A 20,843-nucleotide genomic window follows, 5' to 3' on the forward strand; every position below is an offset into this window, starting at 1 on the left:
CATGTCTACATTTACTGCTGACGCACATCTTTCACATCAACATGCTTTCGATCACCATGAACAACTGCTCAGTAAGGTATCTGCCTCGCTGTGGCCTTTGGAACACTTACACACACAATGGATAAAATCACGTGGCTATATAGTTTGATTTTCTCTCTTTTTTTCCTTCCTATTCCCTGTTCCCTTTAATATTTGTTGAGGGTTTTTAGTTGTTTTGGTGGTGGTAGTGGTGGTGGTGGTGGTGGTGATAATGGAATTGGGGGTGTTGCTTATTTGGTGAAGATAAACAGGTATTGTGTAAAGCAGTCAGGCAAGATAGCTTTAAAATGGCCTGGCACATACATGTCACTTATTTTGAATCAGGTAAAACTGAAGAAGAGCACTAACACTTTATAATATTAACAATGAATGCGTCCATTGGTTTGTCTCTGAAATTAACATCCTTTTCAGATGCAGAACATTTTTTCCAAGACACAAAGCTACAGTTGGGATGTATTGTATAAGAGAAGAATAAATAAAAATTAAATATTAGAAAAGAACAGACAACACACACTGAACTCTTATCTTTTCCGGTTTCTGCTTCCAACCGGAGCAAAGGACAGCTGGCTCCTCCTGAGCACACTAAGCTCTGTTAGCGAGAGCCATGTCAGGGGAGGAGGCTTTTGACCAAAAGGAGAATGTAGTTAGGACTTCCAGGCTTGCAAAATCACATTTTTAACAAACTCATCCAACACCAACAGAAAACCTAAGAAGCGACGCATAGAAAAAGAAGGTCATGCCATACTCCAAGCACACGGCAGAATGAAGGGCAGACTCAATCCTGCCTCTCATTCATTGGTACCTAGAAACATGGAAAATGTGCTGTGAATTTTGACTTGCAAGATAAATACGTAAATTTTTAAAATATACTTACTGATAAAATATTTTCTCTCCTAGAAACACTGATAATCTTTTTTGTTTGGTTGGTTTTTGGTTTTTGGTGTGTGTGTGTGTGTGTGTGTGTGTGTGTGTGTGCGTGCGTGTGTGTGTGTGTGTGTGTGTGTGTGTTTCGAGACAGGGTTTCTCTGTGTAGCCCTGGCTGTCCTGGAACTCACTTTGTAGACCAGGCTGGCCTTGAACTCAGAAATCCACCTGCTGAATATATTTCTTAATGATTCATTTTTTTAATATTTTATGCTCTTTTACTATGCTTAATTCCCAAAGAATATTTTGTATGTTTTGAAACAATTTAGTATTCAACATTAGATATAGGATCCTCAGTTATGGATAGTATTAAATGTTCACTAATGATATTTTTAGGGTATGATAGGATATGAATACAAAAGTTGAACAAAATTTTTATGTATTATTTGATTCTCAAAATCCTCAATATTAGGCCGGGCGTGGTGGCACACGCCTTTAATCCCAGCACTCGGGAGGCAGAGGCAGGTGGATTTCTGAGTTCGAGGCCAGCCTGGTCTACAAAGTGAGTTCCAGGATAGCCAGGGCTATACAGAAAAACCCTGTCTCAAAAAAAAAAAATCCTCAATATTATTAGTGTGTTTGATGTATAAAGTGCATTTAAATAAGAAAAAATAAGAAAATACTTTAATTAATTGAAAAAATGTAGGAAAAAGGATAAATAAGTAAATAAGAACAAAAATCTCTAATACATAAACTTTTGTTTTGTTTTGTTTTTTTGTTTTGTTTTTTGTTTTGTTTTGTTTTGTTTTTGTTTAGTTTTTTCGAGACAGGGTGGGTAACCACACAAATCCCATGGTCAGACTCACTAGCATTCATCTATATCTTTAATATCTTTATTCTTTAAGATCCGAGCTTGTCCACCTAACTGCCTTAGGGTGGGATGAGGACGAAGCTTTTAGGAAAACAGGGTGACTTCCTGACAAGCCAGCACATCTCCGGCGTCCTCCAGATTGTGCTGCAGAAAGCAGGGACAGTTGGAGACCTCGGTGCTGCTGAGATGGCTTGAAGAACACTTGCACTAAATTAATTGTACAAGAGCCCACCTCCACACAACTGGGTCGCTCAGAACCTAGGGCTTTTATTCTTACCCAAGCGAATGCAGCCCCATACAAAACCTCACAATGGTGCTAGTGACAGGATCATTTCATATGGCAGACATATCAACCATACAAAAGTTGGGGAAATGGCCCCCAAGAAAGGAAGCTGGGAAATACCTGTCCCTGCTTGTCTAGCTAGAACAACTTGTAGAAATGTTGCTCCCACGTTGGAGTATCTGCAGAAACAGGGTCCCAAGAGGTCATTTTCTCTTTTGGCCATCAACACACGGCATTATGGAAGCGCAAAGACACATGTCTCTGTCCCTTGTCACTAACCAGAGAGAAGGCCTCTGAGTGGAGCAGTTCAGATCAATCCTATGGCTCCTGAAAGGTTGGCATTCAGGGTGGCTTAGACAAAGCTGCTTGTGAAGGCTGATTAAACCCCGTGCCCTGCCCTATCCCAGCTCTGGAGCCCGGAACAGGTCTTTGGAGCCAGTCAGTCGGTGGAGGCAGCATCTCCACGTGCCACTGGCCACAACATCCCTTAAGTGCCACAAAGTCCTTGGCCATTGCAACAGCGGCTGTGTCACCCCAGCGATCTCACCCAACAGCTGCTTTTCAATAAACCTTTTGACCAAATGCAGCTGTTCTTTAAAGCAGGCCCATCCGCCAGCTTATTTTCTCGTGTCCCCACTCCCTATGACTGAAATGGCTCCCTAGCACCTGACATCCATTCACCAACCTAGCATTAGATCTGGCATGCCAGACCAAAGGGTGGGAAGTGGCAGCTGTCTCTGCTACACCCCAATGGCCCAAGCCACTGGTCCACAGCTGTTGCATCAATCACTGGGGGAGGTCTTTTGCGCCTGCGCAGGAGGGTGGGGCGTTGGCTCCTCCGGCTGTCGGTTATAGACCGCTCCAAAGAGGACTTAACACCACATGACTGAGAAAACTCTCCGTGGGAATTTTATGTGAGTAACTTCCCATAACCACGGATATACTGGAAAAAGCTTCAGGCAATAGAAGCACTGAGCACTCGTAATTAAGTTGATGATAGAGTTTTCCTGGGGGTACTGCATATTTAATTTGCAATTTGAAGATTATGACCCCAGAACTTTTTTTAATTCAACAATAAGTTCTAGAGAGTTGGCTGACAGCTGTAAGTCTTGCACCTCTTGCAGAGGATCAGAGATCAGATCCCAGAACCCACGTTGGCATCTCTCGACCACCTTCAAACTCCAGCTACTGGTCTCTGACTCCCTCTTGTGGCTTCTGCAAGCACCTGCACTTCTGTGCACATACACCTAGGCAGCTGCACATAAGCACGCATATGAGGGAGGATGGGATAAGGGGTTTTCAGAGGGGAAAACAGGAAAGGGGATAACATTTGAAATGTAAATAAAGAAAATATCTAATTTTTTAAAAGGGAAAAACTATTTAAAAAAACAAAAATTAAGAATATGCAATAGCAAGACAACCTATCTATAAAATAACAAAAACCAAGAACATCTCTTTTAGCGATTAGTAGTTAAGGGTGGTCAGTTAGCCTAGGAAGAGATGTTTTGACAGAATTGGTCATTAGGGAAATGCAAATCAAAGCCACGGTGAGATAGTTCTCTTCATTAGTGTTGAACAGTAATTTTGTAAATAACAAACCAAAAGAAGAAAAAAAAGTGAGGATGCTAAATATTATTGGTAGGGAGGTGAAACGTGCAATCACTCTGAAACTAAACAGTCCAACAGCTTAGTTAGCATTTGATTTGGAACTTGGCATTCTTGAACATTCATCATAAAGGAAAAAACATTCACACACAAAACATTTGTGTACCAATGTTTATGGAGTGTTTTTCCACTGTGGCAAAATATTGACAATATTTGAATGGCATTCCATGGGTGAATGAACACACCCTGCTAGGTCCATATAATGGACACTTAGCAACGAAAAAAAAATGAGCTACTGCTACAGATGATCTCAAAGGCAGTGTGTGCAGAGAAAAATTCAATCTAAAAATTTACATACTGATATTTCCAGTAATAGGTCTCACCAGGATAAAAGTCTAGAAATGGGGGCAGGAAGGTGATAGTTAATGGCTTCAGGGGAATTACAAACACCAAGGACTCAGTAGTGAGTGAGTTTATTGGTAATTAAAGAACACTTCTATATGTAAATTCTGGTATTTAAATTTTTAAGTTATAATTATTGTGTATGTATGTGCATCAGCATGCACGTGTGAGGTGGCCAGTCTGGGATGGTTTTGGTTGTTGGTGTTGTTTTGATTTGGTGTTGGTGGAGGGGGTGTTTTTATTTTATTTTATTTTATTTTATTTATTTTGGCTGTGTGTGTGTGTATGTGTGTGTGTGTGTGAAGGGCAACATCATTGGTTAAAATACCTACCATAACAAGTTTAACATCACCATTGTGCAAGAAAATTTGTGTTGAGAGAGAAATGTTGGCTAATTCCCAGTGAGGCCTCCAGTCCTTGTATATCTCAGGTGAATGATGCAGATTGTGTTAGCGAGCAGGAAGGCTGGTTCTTTGGTGGGCTGGAGCACAGCTGAGCTCTTGCGTGAAGCTGCGCTATCCGCTTTGCTTTTATCCCCTCTTTTCTGCCGGCGGTCACGGTCCATGCTGTATGCCCACTCCTCCCACCTTCATGAATCAGAGGTCCCGTGTGTGAAGTTTGGGGCACCATGGGCCCCGCATGTCGATGGCAGTGTCTTCTTGACATCCCTGTCCTTGCTTGGTACAAAGTTCCAGTAATTTTTTTTTTTCTTCTGCTGTCTCTGAAATCTCCATTAGTAGCAATTTATTTTCCTGGAAGTTCTCCAGATCAGTTCCCCCTCAAGTTTAGGTATGCCATGAGGTCAAAAATGGTAGCAAAATGGCTAGTAGGCATTCCTTATCCACTCTACAAGGATGGTCGGGGGGGGGGGGGGGGGCTCAGGAGATGGTCAGGCACCCCAAGAGTATGCACAGTACTAGGTGTCTTTCTACTCTTACAACCTCTCTGATGCTTCAGAAATATGTGCAGGTGTGTGCATATGCTGCCATGTGGGGGGAGGGGTGGTAAAGGGTGGCACTCGCCTGTGCACGTACTTGTGGAGTTCAGAGGTCAACCTTGGGGTTGTTCCTTAGGATCTGTCCCTTCCCCCCTCCCCCACAGGAACTAGGGGCCACTGAATCAGAGAGGCTTTAGAACCAGTGAGCCCCAGGCATCCTGCTGTCTCTACCTCTGGCAGTGTGGGGGAACCACAGGGGCATGCCATTATGCCTGGCATTTTTCGAAAGTTATGGCAGGTTCATCTTTTGAATGTGTGACTGAGGAAGTGAAAGACACCTGAAGGGGACCGGATGTTACAACAAAGGTTAGTGATAAAATAAAGCCAGCCCTCGATGACCCTGGGGCACAAAAGTCAACCACTAACAATACTGAAAAAATGCAAATTGCCCTTGCCTCAGTTACCCCATCTGTAAAATGGTTCCAATGGCCTGCCTCATCAGTTGTGGTGGTATAATAATCTTAAGGAAAAAAAAGAGAGGAAAGCCATTCCCCGCTGCACTTGGGGCCACAATACATATTTCTTAGTTTCTAAGTTCCCATTTCTTAGTTACTGTTCTATTCCTCGGTGCCCCAAGGTAGTTTGAAAAGAACTGACTTGCCGAGAAGTAGCTAGTTAGCAACAACGGGGTTAATTAACTTTCCCTAATATATTCCTGGAGAGAGTATCTATTGATTGAGTCTTTCAACATGGTGTCCTTTTAAAGCAGGCTGAGGGGAGTCTACCCCTTGCCAAGCAAATGACCATATTCAGTCACGATCCACCTTGAACTCCTCAGACACGGGAATTTGACTTCTTCCTTCCTTCTCTTGCTAGCATCAAAAGGTTATGGCCTTGATGACCCCATCTCCAACCACAACAGTACATTAAGGATTGCTTAAATACCGCAGGTTGCCTGCACAACATTTTCTTATTTAAAAACATTTCGTTTGCTTAGCCTGTTGGTGGTACAAACCTGCAAGGCCGAGGTTGCAGGAGTTCAAGGCCAGCCTTGGCAACATAGCGAGAGTTGGAGACCAGCTATGGGAGGATCTAAGGGAGGGGCAGGAAATTGCCAAAGAGACTGGAAACCAGAGATCCTGGGGAGGAAGAGAAGTCCATCTAAGAAAACCAAATGTGGTTTCCTGAAAAGGAGGGACGGAGGCGTTACTGTGAGAGAGGGTTTTGTTTGCTATTCATTTTTTTAAGGGAAGTTGAAGGATAGCCCTAAGTAACCGTCCTCACAGTAAAATACGGCTATCTATCTTTCCCACCCTTTCGAGATGCTGGCAAGGCCTTAGCTAAGAACTGATGGAGGCCAAGGATGTAGCGTGGCCATTTTTTGTGTGCTCCATGTCAGCCTTTAGAAGGGTTTTATAAACGTAGCACATCCCTAGTTGAAGGCATTCACATCCTAATCCGCCAGCTGTCTCGTCTCGTTGCAGGACTAGAGTGAGCGGATTACACAGCCCAGTCTAACAGGCAGTTGAGAAGGCGGACTGAAAGTTCCCTGCGGACAGGAGCCAAGTTAGTTGCAGTTCCCTGTCACCTCCTTAGAGCATCGCGTGATGCCAGACACCCCTAGGCACCTAGGCAGTTCTTCTGCGGATCCGTGAAAAGTAACCAGAACTCTGCCCCCAGAACTCACAATCGGCTTGAAAGTCCACAGTGTCCCCGAAACTGGTTTTCCCTTCCAAGATTTCCTGCAGACCCAGAAGAGGCCGAAATCAGTTTCAGCTCCCCCCCCCCGCCCCCCAGCCTCTCTAAAACAGCTGATTTCGGGGTGGGAGGTGGGGGTGGGGAGGACCGGGTGGGGGGAAAAGCTGGGCGTCCCCCCCCCCCGCCCCCTGCCGGGACCCCTTGAGCCCGGTGCAGGGGAAGGTGACCAGGAGGGGGAGAGCCAGCCCGCACGTGCAGCGCCCAGGGGAGGAGGCTGGGCCAGCGCAGCGCTTAGTCAGCAGCTGGGCTCGGTTTTGAAACAAAAGCCAATGTCCTCCCTCGGAGTCCGCGGCCGGTCAGTTCCTAGGGGGAAGAAAGCTATGCTGCCCAGCCGGTTAGTGGCCCAACTTACTTTTCCTGAGCCCAGGACTGAGGGCCAGCGGATGTTCGGGAGTGGGTGGGATGCTGCGGGGAGGGGGCGCGGGGACAGCTCGCACACACCCTGCCCTGCTCTGATCTCCGCTTGGCTTAAGGCCGGGTCCCCGGGGTAGCGGGACGCACGCTGATCCCGGCCCTGGAGCCCAGGCCCCTCCGGTGTGCGTGCAGCCGCAGCACCTTCGCCACCTCGCGTCCCACAGCTCAGACACACCAGGCCCTGGTTTCATGAATGAAATCCAATCGTGTGGTTATAAATAGCCGCCAAGGCTGCTCACGTCACGGTGGAGAGAGAGAGAGCGATCGGAGGCCGCCACCGCTTTGCTCGCTCCGTGCCCGGGCGCAGGGTTCCGCCCGGTGCCCCGCCTGGCCAGGAAAGGGGGCGGGAGGAGGGCAGGGCTGGCGGCGACAGCGACCTGGGGACGAGTCCCGTGGCCTGCGCCGGGACGCGGACGCGGCCGGGTGCGGCTGGGCCATGCTGCCTTTGTGCCACGCCGGGCGGGTGGCGCGCGGTGCGCAGGGTCCCGGCGTCCCCGCGAGCGCGCGCGGCGGGGGCCGCTGCTGAGCGGCGGAGGGAGCCAGGTCTCGCTCGGCTGCAGGGTAGGTGGCTGTGTCGTGCTGAGTGTCCCAGTGAGCAGCGGAGCACCCTCACCAGCTCCCGATTGCCTCGCGGGTGGCAGGTGGGGACCCCGGCCCATGTTCCCACCCTCCCCCAGCAACGTTTGCGAGAGTGAGCTGAAGGGATGCGGGGGGACAGTCCCCTCCCAGAGGAGTGAGCTGAAGAGATGTGGAAGAGCACCCGCCCCGGCCGCACCCCTAACTTGTAGCGGCAGACAACACGTACAACAGGCACCTTAGCAGTCCGGTTGCACCAGGGCCGGGTGCTGCCGCGCCCCCGGGGAAAGGCGCCTTTTCCTCGAAGGACTCTGGTGGGGAACTTGGGACGCGAGAAGCAGGGTGCTCTGAGCCCTTGGGTGTTTGCCCTGCCCCAAGCAGTGTCTTTGGATGCACGATGACGCCCCTCTCCCTCCCCTCCCCCCTAGCCCTGTGTCTAGGGAGTCTGTTGTGAGTTGCTGTGCCAACAATACACGCTGCCTTGTGAGGGGCTTGCACACACCTCAACTTAAGTGTTCAGCTAGGTTCACAGCCAGGGGGTAGGGGGAGAGACACAGAAGAGATCCACACTCACACCCACCCCCAAAAAAGTGGAAGGAAGGCAAGACTGTGTAAAAAATGTATATATAACATTTGATTCCACTGTTGGCCGTGGGGTTTCCATCCCATATCAAACTACTCAACGGAGGAGCAAAGTCAATATTTAGACTCAGACAAGCCAGAAAAGTTAGGAGGGAGAGCCAAGCACAGGGTTCTGAGTTGGCTTTGCACGTCAGCACAAGAGCTGCGCCTTTGGGACTGCCTGTACACATATGCTGGGGCATTGGGGGTGGAGGCATGCATTAAGCTTGATAAGTTACAGAAAGCTGGGAAACGCTAGATAGTAGCAAGCAGAGGAGACATCCTGACTGAATCTCCCTGGTCTGTGCTTTTGGGGAAACTACTGAATACTCAGCCTGGGGTTTCAGCATGAGGTTCTCTGTAGGTTGTGCTACCTGCCATAAAAACATACAAGAGACTCCAAACCATGCCATGCTTCCAGAGGCATTCAGCTTGGCCAAGGGCAGATAATAAGCCACCAACAGGCTCATAAGTTCACTTTTAAACACTCTTTTGAGACTCAGTGTATTATTTCATCTTCAGTGATCTTTGGGACGCCTATGAGAACCAGTGGTTCCCATTAGACAAACTCAATCTTTGGACTGTCAGTAACATCTGAGTGTTGTCCCCACAGGGGAAGCAAGCAGTCAATTATCATATTAAACAAGATTCTTGATGAGACTCCTGGATCATATTTGAAAATCAATGGGGGTCTGGGTTTGATCCATTCCTTCCCATGGTGGGAGGCTTTAGCCCATCTCTATCAACAGTCTCTATGTTCCAAAGTTGTGAAGGTCACGGGCATCCCAAGGTACAGGGTTATGTATGCTCACAAGGATGCACACAAGTAGCCTGGTTGATGTTACCGACTTATTACTTCTACAGAAAAAGAAAATAATTAATAATAATAATAATAACAGAAGAAACCAGAATTCATTGTGTTGGGGTTAAGATGGTGTTTTAAAATGACAATTTTTTTTAAGAAAATCTCCCACTCCCTTGTCTATTTGAGAAAACCAGTGAGTTTTCACTGTGCTTACCATCCATTTGTGGCTAAGTGCTTTTTCTGTATCATCCCCAAATGCTCAGAAATATACTTCTTCGAATGCTATAAAATGCTAACATAGCTATTTCAGGAGATACTTGACCCAAAGAAATACCAGTGTACACAGAGCATAAACCAAAGTTAGTCAGACTCTGCCCATCCTCGCCTGTGGAGAAAGATACAAAGTATGTTAGAGAAAAAAAAAGAGTTCCTGTGGGCTGGTGGCAGGCAGAGGGATTTTAACAGTATTTCTCTCTATTCTCTAGGTAAGACCAGCTGTGCGCAGGAACTCCTGTTCTTCACTTCCCGGGAGCGAGGTCAGTAGCTCTGCGCATGCCCACAAGCACAGATGAGTATTGTAGCCTCTGATGCTGAGATATGTTCTAGAGCAGGTTTCTTAGTCGTTTTGTCTCGAAAGAATCGGGTTTTGCTGTTTTATATGGTTTGAATCCATTGTTTGTTGAAATCAGTCTATTTTCTCTTCAAAGAAAAGAACCTTAAAATGAATCTTGTGTGCCCCGTCTCTCCTTCCTGTGGGTCATTCTAAGGAGAAAATCAAAATGGTAGTAGACAGTTGAGGGTCCTGGGCATCTGAGTGTAGTCGGTAATGGAGATTTGACTCATCTTCATCTTAGCCTTCAGGAGATTTCATAGACTAGTAGTGGACATTTGTGAGCATGCGTCAAGATTTGGTTCTGTCCATTTATGGTTTTATTCTACATATATGTGTGTCAAATAAATGGAAAAACACATCATACACACCACACACACATATGCAACAACTGTGGTGTGCAACAGCTTTTGGGTTTTTTGTTTTTTAAAAGATTTGTCTTAATCTAAAAACATAAACTCCTGTTTGAAAACTTCATCTCTGACAGGGAGACAGAGGCCAAGAAAAGTTGAGTGACTTATTTAATCTAGTAACTACAGATATCCCGGGAACACTCGGCACTGCAGCTGTCCCTAGAGAAGAGGGTCCACTCTTCTAAGTAAATAGGTACTTCCTAGCACGGATCAGTCAAAGAATAAATATATATCATGGGGGTGGGGTGGAGTCTCTGACTCTCAAGAAGTTTCCGAGCGAATTTAAAAGGCAAAATGTTAAGCATTGCCAGGTAGTGGTGGTGCGCACCTTTAATCCCAGCACTTAGAAGGCAGAAGCAGGTGGATTTCTGAGTTTGCGGCCAGCCTGGTGTATGGAAGTGAGTTCCAGGACAGCTAGGGCTACACAGAGAAACCCTGTCTTGAAAAGCCAAAAAAAAAAAAAAAAAGATGTTAAGCATTCCAATATGGAAAAGATGAAGAATAAATCATGATCTTTGTGCATGCCCAATGTTTTCTGTTCTGTGAGACTTTTTTGAATCCCATACCAAGCATAAGTTTTCATCTGCATAAATGATAAACAAGTGTTTGGAGATAATCAGGATTTAGACTTTGAAACTAACTAACATGGTAGAGTTGTCCCCAGCCATGGTGGTCCAGGACTGTGGAGGCAGAGACCCTATTGCTTACAAGGCATCAAAGCTTGAAAGCTGTCACTCGGCTGAACATCTTTGATAAAAGGCTACAATGGGACACGGAGCCTCAAAGTACCTTCTTCCTTCAGATCCTCAGCGTGGTGAAATGTTGTACGTATAGTGGATAGGTTTGGATACGTAATCAATAAATCCCAACCAAAGTTCTGAAAAGGGTCAATATCTAAAGTTTCAGATACTTATAATTTGCACCTCAGCTGCGAGCATCCCTTGCAGCTATGTCCTCCTTTGCTCTGTTTCTAAAGAATAATTTGTAACAGTTGTTAACCCTCTGGGAATTTTAAACACAGAGTCACTAACAAATTACAAATTACAAAGGTGACCCTCTAGATAAACTCTTTATCAAGTACTGACAACCCCAGCTGGCATAATAGCATTACAAAAGCACAGTTAGTTAAGGGGCATCTTTAATCAATTAAGGGGTAGTTGTATACTATTCTATAAAAGCTTGATCTATAAAAGTTGCTATATCCTAGACCAATCCAAGACAGATCATATTCCATGGTTCTTATTGGGGAGATCCCATTATAGGCCAGATCCTCACCATTAACTGATATATGGCTGGCTGTGATAAATGATATGCCATAAAAAATAATCAATATGACAATCATAAATCTATAATTTATTTAAAGTAGTCAAATTACACTCTAAATTATGTAATGTTGGAGCCCAAAAGAACCTCAGAATTTGCAAGCTGTCACTAACAGTAATTACTCAGCTAGTAGTCAGCCCTTCCTTTGCTTTTTTGGGTATCAGCAGGCTTTCACTTCTCTCTTGTTGAAAAAAAAATGGTTAGAAACATTTGAAGCATTGAGAAAACAGACAAACTAGGGCCTGGGCAATGGGCACAGTCTCTAAAGTATTTGTTATACAAACATCAAACCCTGACTCAAATTCCCAGAACCTACCTCTAAAAAAAAGCTGAGCATGCTTGTAATTCCATCACTGGGGAGGCAGGGACAGGTGGACAGACAGTCAGCCTGGCTCAGCAAGTCTCAGGCTACCGAGAGACATTGTCTGTAAAAAACCCAAGCTGGACTGTGCTTGGGGAGTGAGAACCAGAGGGTCTTCTGTGGCCTCCAGGTGTACATACCTGTACACACATGCGTGCACACGCGCAAACACACACACACACACACACACACACAGATCTTCACCTTCCTGTGGGTCTTGTAACAATACAAATTCAGCCCTACTGTGTGAAGGCTTCCCTCTGCCCTCCCATGGCTGGGGATTTGAATCTGACCCTTTTATTCCCCTTCTCTTCTCCACCAAGGATCTCCATCAACCTCACAGCACTAAACCAAAAGTTGGAGAAGGAATTCAAAATGAGTTACAAAAAGCTAAGGGACAAAGGAGAAGGAAGCGGGAGGTCAGAGAAAATATGGACTCGGTGGAAAGGGGGAGAGGGAAAGAAGGCTGGGAGGGCGGCAGGAGGCAGTGCTCAGGGACAGAATGGCTACAGGTTGGCTATTTAAAGTAGTTTAGTTTAGTTTAGTTTAGTTTAGTTTAGTTTAGTTTAGTTTAGTTTAGTTTAGTTTAGTTTAGTTTAGTTTGAGAAACACATAAATCCAGTGACTTTAACATAAAACCAGCTATCTCTCCTCCCAGCTCTTTTGTTCCACAGGCACCTTAGGGCAGAGGTTGGAAAATCAGCCAATCAAGACACAGGAAATGAAGGATACGCATAGCCAGGTTTTCCCAGACACCTGATGTCTTCAGATATTCCCTCTAGCCGGGACCCAGACATATGGACTGGGAAGGGTGAACTGTCAGGAGGTCCTGACAGAGCAATTACGCTTCTCTACACCACTCTTGAGTTTTTCTTTCTTGGGTAATGACAAGTTCCCAGTGTTTATGGGTTTTGATCTCAGGCTCCATCTCTCAGTGGAGAATTGTCTTTTAATTTTTTTAGCCCACCATAAGCCAAACCAAGTGACCCTCTTCTAACACATAGACCAGCTAGACCAACAACTTGGGCTTCTTACATTCTTCTGAGATGCCAAGTGTTTGACTGCACTATGCCTGGTATTCATTTTTAGTTCCAGTTTACGGAAGCACAAAGAGAGGAAGAGAAGGTCAAGAAACTGATAACAAAGCTTAGATTGGGTTCACTGTAGCCTGACAGAGAAGTTGAATACATCCTAGATGAACTCCAGCCTGAGGGTACTTTAAACCTTTCCCTTCCAGGTTACTCTCGCAATATGAGAAACACAGGTATCAAAGGACACATTTCTACACACCACACATATTGAGCGAACACATTGTCTGAGCTACCTAAACTCTGCTGACTATGGGTCATTTCCAATGTATGTTGTCACAGACATAAACACTTAAGTCAATGCCAGCTGAATCATGGAGTCAAGGAAAGTCCCTATAAGGCCACTCGTTTGAGCCTCCCTCCGGTGACAAAGCACTGGCACCAGCGAGGTGATGTAACTTGACCACTCTCATAGTTAATAAGCGACTTCTCCTGAACTCAGCCCAGGTCTCCCGATCCAGCCCAGGCTCCATCCCCGTTACATAACACCACCTAGAAAGTGCCAAGACTTCTGAACTCTCCAACTTTGCCACAGTTCCAATGAGCGAGTCCAAAATACACACACACAACCCAAGCCATGTCCAGCAGAGAGATAAGAGAGTGCCAACGGTGTACAGATACGGCGGGTACTAGGAGCAACCCTCCTTATCAGCAAAGATGTCGACACAGAGTGTTCTTTTTTCTCCTCATCAGAACATAACTCTCAGAGCTCTGATCCCATCCAAACCATCTCAGCTGACCAAACCATCAGCAGCTTTGTAATTTTTGTCTCTGCTCTGGCTGCTTATTAGCTGTGTGCTCTGGGTGAAATATATTTTGGACCTGTCTCTCCTAGCCTGCAAATGGCAATGGCATATACCCTCATCCTTGAGGCCATGAGGATGTCCTGAAGTCATGGGCACAGACCACGTACTAAGTGCTCACCAAGGTTAGTGGTCTTCTGGGCCTTCCCAGAATATATCGGCAGGAAGCACTGCAATGTGGGTGGGTAGTCACTCCAAGTTTACTGGTGCCCCTGGATACTAATGCTACAAGAATAGTTACAGTAACATTTCCTGTAGTCATCCCTTGAGTAAGGACATGGTGGGTGTTCTCTCTCTCTCTCTCTCTCTCTGTCTGTCTCTCTCTCTCGTGCATGTATGTGTGAATGTGTGCATTGGAGTGTGCACATATGTGTCCCCCCCTCCCCTTCTCCCTCTCTCTTGGTCCTTCTTTTTCCTTGTACCTCTTCTCCTCTTCTCTTCTCTTCTCTTCTCTTCTCTTCCTCCTTCTCCTCCTTCTCCTTCTCCTTCTCTTTCTCCTTCTCTCTCTCCCCCCTCCCTCTCTCTCCTCTCCCTCTCCCTCTCTCCCTCTCTCTCCTCTCTCTCCTCTCTCTCCTCTCTCTCCTCTCTCTTCTCTCTCTCCCCACCTCCTCCCTCCTCTCCACCCCATGCCTTCTCTGGCCGCTGGTCCCCATGGCACATCTACAATTTCATTTCTTTCTCCTGTAGTCTAGAATCACTGGAGTTTGCATGAATCCTTCCATTGTTTTTGCCTCCGCCCTAACATAATACCCAGAACATCTTGGAGAGCCTGGCCTATCCTTCCCTTCCAGACACTGCTTGGCTCTAAGGCCTGCTTCTCATAGCCCTTGCATCTCAAAGCAACTACAATGTTTCATTGCCGGCAGGGGAAAGTTTTGCTTTCAATTTTGAAGCACATCCGAGCTCCCCACCTCTTTTTTAGTTAAGGGCATGTAAAGTTTTATGGTCAGGCTGTCTTTTCTCTGAGCCATGAGCATTTCTCTGAGCAGGTGAGTAGCTAGAAAAGCATAACCCTGCAGTTGAGCCCTTCCCCCTCCACACTGGATAACCGGCCTTGCCCTAAATGACACCTCCAGGAAGCGCTCCAGCACACACCTCTCTCCCCAGCTGCCACACTCTCATGTGGCTCTTCCTCGCCTCTGGACTTTTGGAACAGAGTCTTGGCAACACATCCTGTCCATCTCTCATGCAGCAGAGGGAGCCTGCCAGGATTGTTTATGCTTTCACCCATACCTGTTTTCTTCCTTCTGTTTTAATAATTCAACGGCCCCGGATGGACTTCTTTTTCCTCATGGCACAGTTACCGTTTAGTAGTGGGCACGTGTGTGGTGCAACATAGGCGTGTCCATTGTGTTTTCCCCAGCGCTATGAAGCAGCTAAGTTGGGGACCTGCTGCTTTTTTTTTTTAAGATTTATTTATTTTATGTATATGAGTACACTATAGCTGTCTTCAGACACACCAGAAGAGGGTGTCAGGCCCCATTACAGATGGTTGTGAGCCACCATGTGGTTGCTGGGAATTGAACTCAGGACCTCTAGAAGAGCAGTCAGTGCTCTTAACCACTAAGCCATCTCTCCAGCCCTGAGCCTGGTGCTTTTGATCCCCAATTCCTACACTGTCCCTAGCCCTGCTAGTAATCTCACATGGGTGGAACTTTGATATCATCCTTACCAAGGAGCTAATAATGCTTAAAGCCAGGATCCAATAGGAATGGGTGTTTCAGGGGGAAGACAGTCTGATTCAGGAGCTCTAAGGTAGGACCTGGTATCAGGAGTTCCTAACAAGCCAGTGAGATTTGCGTCTCTGTGTCTCATGAGCTGATACTGGACAGGCTGCGGCTGGACCCTCAGCTAAGTCTGATTGCCTGAGTCTTAAACATGGAAGGAGTGGGGAGGGCGGTTTGCTGATAGGTCTTGTAGGGGAAACAATTGTATCAGCTATTGTTGGGACAAAACTCTTGGTAGAAGCAGTTCAAGCGAGGACTGGTTTATTTAGGCTCATGGTTTAAAGGGAAGGTGTGGTGAGGCAGCTGATCCCAGAGCATCCCGAGGTAGAACAGGAGGAATGCTAGCGTTCAGCTTGCCTTCTCCCTTTCGCTGAATCTGGGACCCCGGAGCATGGGCTGACGCCACCCACATCCATGACCAGTCCCCCCCCCCCACACACACACACCTCAGTTAAACCTCTCTAAACGTTCTCGCAGACATCCCCAGATGTCTGTTCCCATGGCAATTCTAAATCCAGTCAAGTTAACAAGAAAGATGAACCACCATATAATTACCATATATGTGTGTATGTAAATATAAATGGAATTGCTTTCTGGGGATTGGAAATATAGCCTCGTGGTAGAGCATATGCTTAGCATGTGCAGGGCTCTGTGTCCAGTTTCCAACGTACACATGCATACAAGTGCTAATCAGAACCATAGAACTCTTAACAGACACTAAGAACATTCACAATACCTCTTGCTATATAACTCTTACATTGATGATTGTTTCTTACTGAATGGTTCTATCCATTACACACACACACACACATACACACACACACACACACACACACACACACACACACACACACACACACACACACACACACCTATCTACAGCCAATATATGGTTCTATACTTAGCACACAGAGTTCAGGTCCCACTCAAGTGTTTTGTTATCTCACACAGTGACGAGTCAGACAGAAGTGAAACCACAGAGGCACAAGTTTGGGCTGCATGTAGCTATCAGTAGTGAGCAGGAGTGTCCTAGTTACGGTTTCTACTGCTGCAATGAAACACCATGACCCAAAAGCATATTGGGGAGGAAAGGATTTATTCGGCTTACACTTCCAGATCCATCACTGGAGGAAGTCTGGACAGGAACTCAAGCAGGGCTGGAACCTGAAGGCAGTAGAGGCCATGGAGGAGTGTTGTTTACTGGCTTGCTTCCCATGGCTTGCTCAGCCTGCTTTCTTACAGAACCCAGAACCACCAACTCAGGATGGCACGATAGGCTAGGCTTCCCCCATTGATCACTGATTGAGAAAATGCCCTTCAACTGGATCTCATGGAGTCATTTCCTCAGTTGAGGGCGCTTTCTTTCTAATGACTCTAGCTTGTGTCACAAAACCAACCAGTTCAGGGAGTCTATGATCAAATGGATGGAAGTATTTAAACTCTGCAAAGATATTTCCGCAGATAAACTATGCACAACGTAACACACAATGCATCTTTTTTAAGTTTTTATTACATTTTTTAAAAGATTTCTGTGTGTATGTGCATTAGTGCTTTATTTGCATGGCAGAAGAGGGTGTCAGACCCCATTGCAGAGGGTTGTCATTGCTGGGAATTGAACTCAGGACCTCTGGAAGAACAACCAATGCTCTTAACCACTAAACTATCTCTCCAGCCTCACACATAACACACTTTTTATGTTATTCTACAGAACACTAAATTGAGCCCCAGTCTGTGGTGATGACCAGGTTCTGTATTGTGACTACTTCTGAGGTGACTGATATTTCAAAGGCAGCATACCGGCAGCCCTTCTTCAATATTTCCGCCCCACATATAACATTGCCGTGATAACCTGTAAGGCATAGATATTCTCTCTCTCTCTCTCTCTCTCTCTCTCTCTCTCTCTCTCTCTCTCTCTCTCTCTGTGTGTGTGTGTGTGTGTGTGTGTGTGTATGTGTGTGTGTGTGTGTGTAAAATACTGTCACTATTTTAATTAACTTGTCAAAGTTTTACAGTTTGCTCTTGTGAACTTGCAGGGGCTAGCCCCGGAACATTGAGAGCTCTTTAGTTCTCAATTTTAGCCTTGCCTTGATTGGGATACCCAAAGGGACTTCCTCCCTACAGTTTCAGACTTAGGTCCTACCCTGGGTCTCAGGAAACTGAACTGGAAATATTTGTATCAAATTTGACCTTATATTTAAAAAATGCATCAAATCTAATTGCGTAATACCAAATGTTCAGATGCTGATCATACACACAGAGCCAGCGCAGAGACATAGCCTGACCACAGCCCGTGTGGTCACTTCACATGTGCAATAACCACGGCCTTGGCTTCTATTTTATATCAGTCTGGGCTGATATTGCACAGTGCTTCAGCTCTTTGTGCCATTTCTTATGCACATAGGGGGCACTTTGGTGGTGTTTAGCCTTCCATTACATGCATTGATGAGTTCAGTCTGCATGTTAGACTTTTTACAAAAGAAATCATATCACGTGCACTTGTGCATATATGTATATTATATGTTCATGTCTATGTGGTGTACTCACAAATGCATATAGGTGTGCCTTCACATAATGCACAGGCTGAGATCAACACTGGGTATCTTCCTTGACTGTGTTCCATCTTATATTTTAAGAGAGAGTCTCTCTCTCTCTTTAGCTGGAGGTCATTGACTGAGGTAAGCTGGCTGGCCAGAGAGCACAGGTTACAGATATGTAACTCTAGACTTTTATGTGGGTGCTCAGGTTCTGAACTCAGGTCTTCACTTACTGAGGCATCCTGCCTGACTGCCCTGTATGCTTTACAGCGCCTAGCTGCCTTCCCTTTGGCATTGTGAATACGAGATCCATCCAAGATAAATGTAGCAAGACCTCATCCACTTTGATCAGCGTCAAGTATTTCTTTGTTTGAATGGATCTCAATCTATCATTGATTTTACTCATTCTACACGTAGTGGGTTGTTTCCAGAGGTTGGTTCTTAGGAACTGAGGTGCCAAAAATGTTCTGCTATGGATAGTAGTGTTATTCTACTCAAAGCAAGTCCTCCAAGCCAGCCTTCCTCATTCAGTGAGCTCCCCTCTTCCTAGGGCACACCGAAGGCCATCATCGGTCCGTTTGTGTGAACGAGCTTTTACTTCGCTAAGTCCTGAGGCCACAGTTTCTGTGGATCATAGTTCTCCCATGAAGCTGCCCTTTCATCAGGACATCTGCATTTATTCTAAAGGGTCACGGTATCTGGCTTCACATCAGTAAGCGGGGTGAGAGTGACAGTGGCCACGGAACCAAGGGCTAAGTTGTCTGGCAGCTGATCAGTGAGGCTCCTAGAGAGAGGCTCAGTTCAGGGAAATGGCTCCCTGGTGTGTATCAAACAAAGATCAACAGTGAGCTCCCTTGACTGGAAGTCCACCAAGCACTCTGCCCTGACGTGACTTGGTCTGGAGAGAGTGTTGCCCATCAGTTGTTTGGCGGGTGGCCCCCACCTTTAGGGTATCCCTTGGGAAATTTTTGGAGAGATGAGAGGGAGCGGTAAGAAAGAAAGCAAGGGGAAAGAAGACACGATTTTTGTTGTTTTCATCTGCTTGGCTCCGAGCACACCCTTACCCCTAACTGGCGTAGCTCTGTCTCCTCGGTGTTTAGCTGTAGTCTTTCAGCTTTGCAAATGTTTGTGCTGCAGAGATTCACCCTCTGACAGCCCCAGAGAATGTTTTCAGTGAGCCAGCCAGCTGCAAAGCACCATCTCTCACACACACACACACACACACACACACACACAGAGTTCACACATATACACTCACAGAGTTCACACACACACACTCACAGAGTTCACACACACACACACATACACACACACACACACACACTCACAGAGTTGTCTTCACACCTGCCTTATTCATCGCTTCCTGTTTGAATTCTTGCTTTCTCAGGAGAGCACTAACAGCCCCCGATGTCTCCCCTTCAAGAACGGACCCACATCGCCACCGTTAACCCTTGACCAAGTTTTCCCAGCCTGCTCTGGGCCACAGCTCAGCCACACACCATAGCTCTGTAAGGCATTTGTGAGAACAAGAACCCGAGTATAATACATATAAAGCACCCAGGGAAAAGCACAGGTGGTACAGCTAGGTAGGTCAAGGGCCAGAACACCAGGCAGGTCCGGATGTAGAGGTGGGAGATTCAGAGGTTTAAGGTTATCCTCAACTGCATATCAGTTACAGACTAGCCTAGGTTATATGATGCCTGTTCTCTAAATTAATTAATTAATTAATTAATTAATTAATTAACAAAGCAAGTTGTGGGGAACTAGGAATTTGGCTCAGTTGCTGAAATACTTGCCATATAAGCATGAAGCCCTGAGTTCAGATCTCCAAGGTACACACATCAAGCTGGATGCTGTAGTTCAACTTCCAGTATTAAGATGGGGATCCTGCTACCTCAGTTTTGGGATAGGGTGTGGTGGACAGGTAGGTTCCTGGTGGACTCACTGACGGAGCCAGTCTTAGAACTCCACTTTCCGTGAGAGACCCTGCCTCAAAGTACAACATGGGAAGCCCCTGAGAAAGACACGGGGCCCCTGGCCTCTGGCCTCTGTGTGTACATGTGCAGGCACAGGGCACATGCACACAGACACATCACTCACATACAAATGTCAAAAATAAAAATTAAAAACCAACAAGAACACGCCATCAATACCTGCCTGCATCTGCCGTTCCACCCCACCTTATAGAAGTGATAAATCCCACATCTGAGGTAGAGCCTTTTATCCACAGACCCTGACTCTTCCCAGGACTGTCACCTTATCTGAACTAACTAGTATCAGTTTCAGGGAGGACTATGTCACTCAGGGATCTGAACACTCATGCAAGTCACCCCTTCCCAGTAAGGATAATAGTGTAGAATGAATGACATTCAGGAGCAGGCGTCAATATACGCCTGTGACTTCAGAAACACAAGCATGCGCACAGCCCGCCGACTAGGGAATTCAGAGTTGCTTTTCTCCTAACGAATGTCAGGCTCTGTCACACCACTGACCCATGCTTAAAATAGCGTGGCTGCTGATTGATTTCTGTAGAATACGTTTGCTTTCTAATTTCTTCAACTTGCTCATTTCTGTTAGCATAAATATTTTCTTTGGGTGCTCAAATGTTCAAAGCCAAGAATTTTTCCTCTTCTGCTAGAAATAGAAGTGTGTGTGTGTGTGTGTGTGTGTGTGTGTGTGTGTGTGTGTGTTTGCTCTGAGTGGCCTTGGCGTCTATTTTATTTAGTTTAGTTTCTCTGTCTGGTATTCAGCACAGCATCATTTTGATTTCTAGGGGTTTTTGTTTTGTTTTGCTTTTCCATTTGAAAGC

The 20,843-nt window shown here is 46.0% G+C and overlaps 2 protein-coding genes across 8 annotated transcripts in view; one reads left to right on the forward strand and one right to left on the reverse strand.

Annotated features, from left to right (window-relative positions):
- The window catches only part of Rhobtb1 (Rho-related BTB domain containing 1), a 140,734-nt gene that overhangs the window by 54,584 nt on the left and 65,307 nt on the right, over positions 1–20,843 (forward strand). For 2 of the 7 annotated variants that reach the window (NM_001252638.1, NM_001252637.1), the window contains exons 1-2: positions 7,553–7,734; positions 9,661–9,711. The gene's annotated coding sequence lies outside the window, so the exon portion shown is untranslated. Of the gene's footprint in view, positions 1–2,910; positions 2,972–7,015; positions 7,094–7,552; positions 7,735–9,660; positions 9,712–9,733; positions 13,899–20,843 lie in introns of those variants that run through there. The other 5 variants (XM_006514048.4, XM_006514049.4, NM_001252636.1 and 2 more) reach the window with 4 other exon arrangements.
- Positions 4,121–7,457, reverse strand: A930033H14Rik (RIKEN cDNA A930033H14 gene). Its single transcript, NM_001331193.1, has 2 exons — positions 7,112–7,457; positions 4,121–6,743 (listed from the first exon to the last, which is right to left on the reverse strand). Exons 1-2 carry the CDS (start codon positions 7,362–7,364, stop codon positions 6,685–6,687), a joined length of 312 nt encoding a protein of 103 aa, NP_001318122.1. The 5' UTR covers positions 7,365–7,457; the 3' UTR covers positions 4,121–6,684.

The sequence above is a fragment of the Mus musculus genome, chromosome 10, assembly GCF_000001635.26.
Source record: "Mus musculus strain C57BL/6J chromosome 10, GRCm38.p6 C57BL/6J".
Classification (NCBI taxonomy): Eukaryota; Metazoa; Chordata; class Mammalia; order Rodentia; family Muridae; genus Mus; species Mus musculus.

Excerpts from the sequence above, each read along its gene's own strand:
- A930033H14Rik (NM_001331193.1), bottom strand. The coding sequence starts at position 7,364 with ATGAAACCAGGGCCTGGTGTGTCTGAGCTGTGGGACGCGAGGTGGCGA. Across the intron at positions 6,744-7,111 it reads CAGTCCTGGGCTCAGGAAAA|GAAATCTTGGAAGGGAAAAC; the intron begins GTAAGTTGGGCC and ends CTGGGTCTGCAG.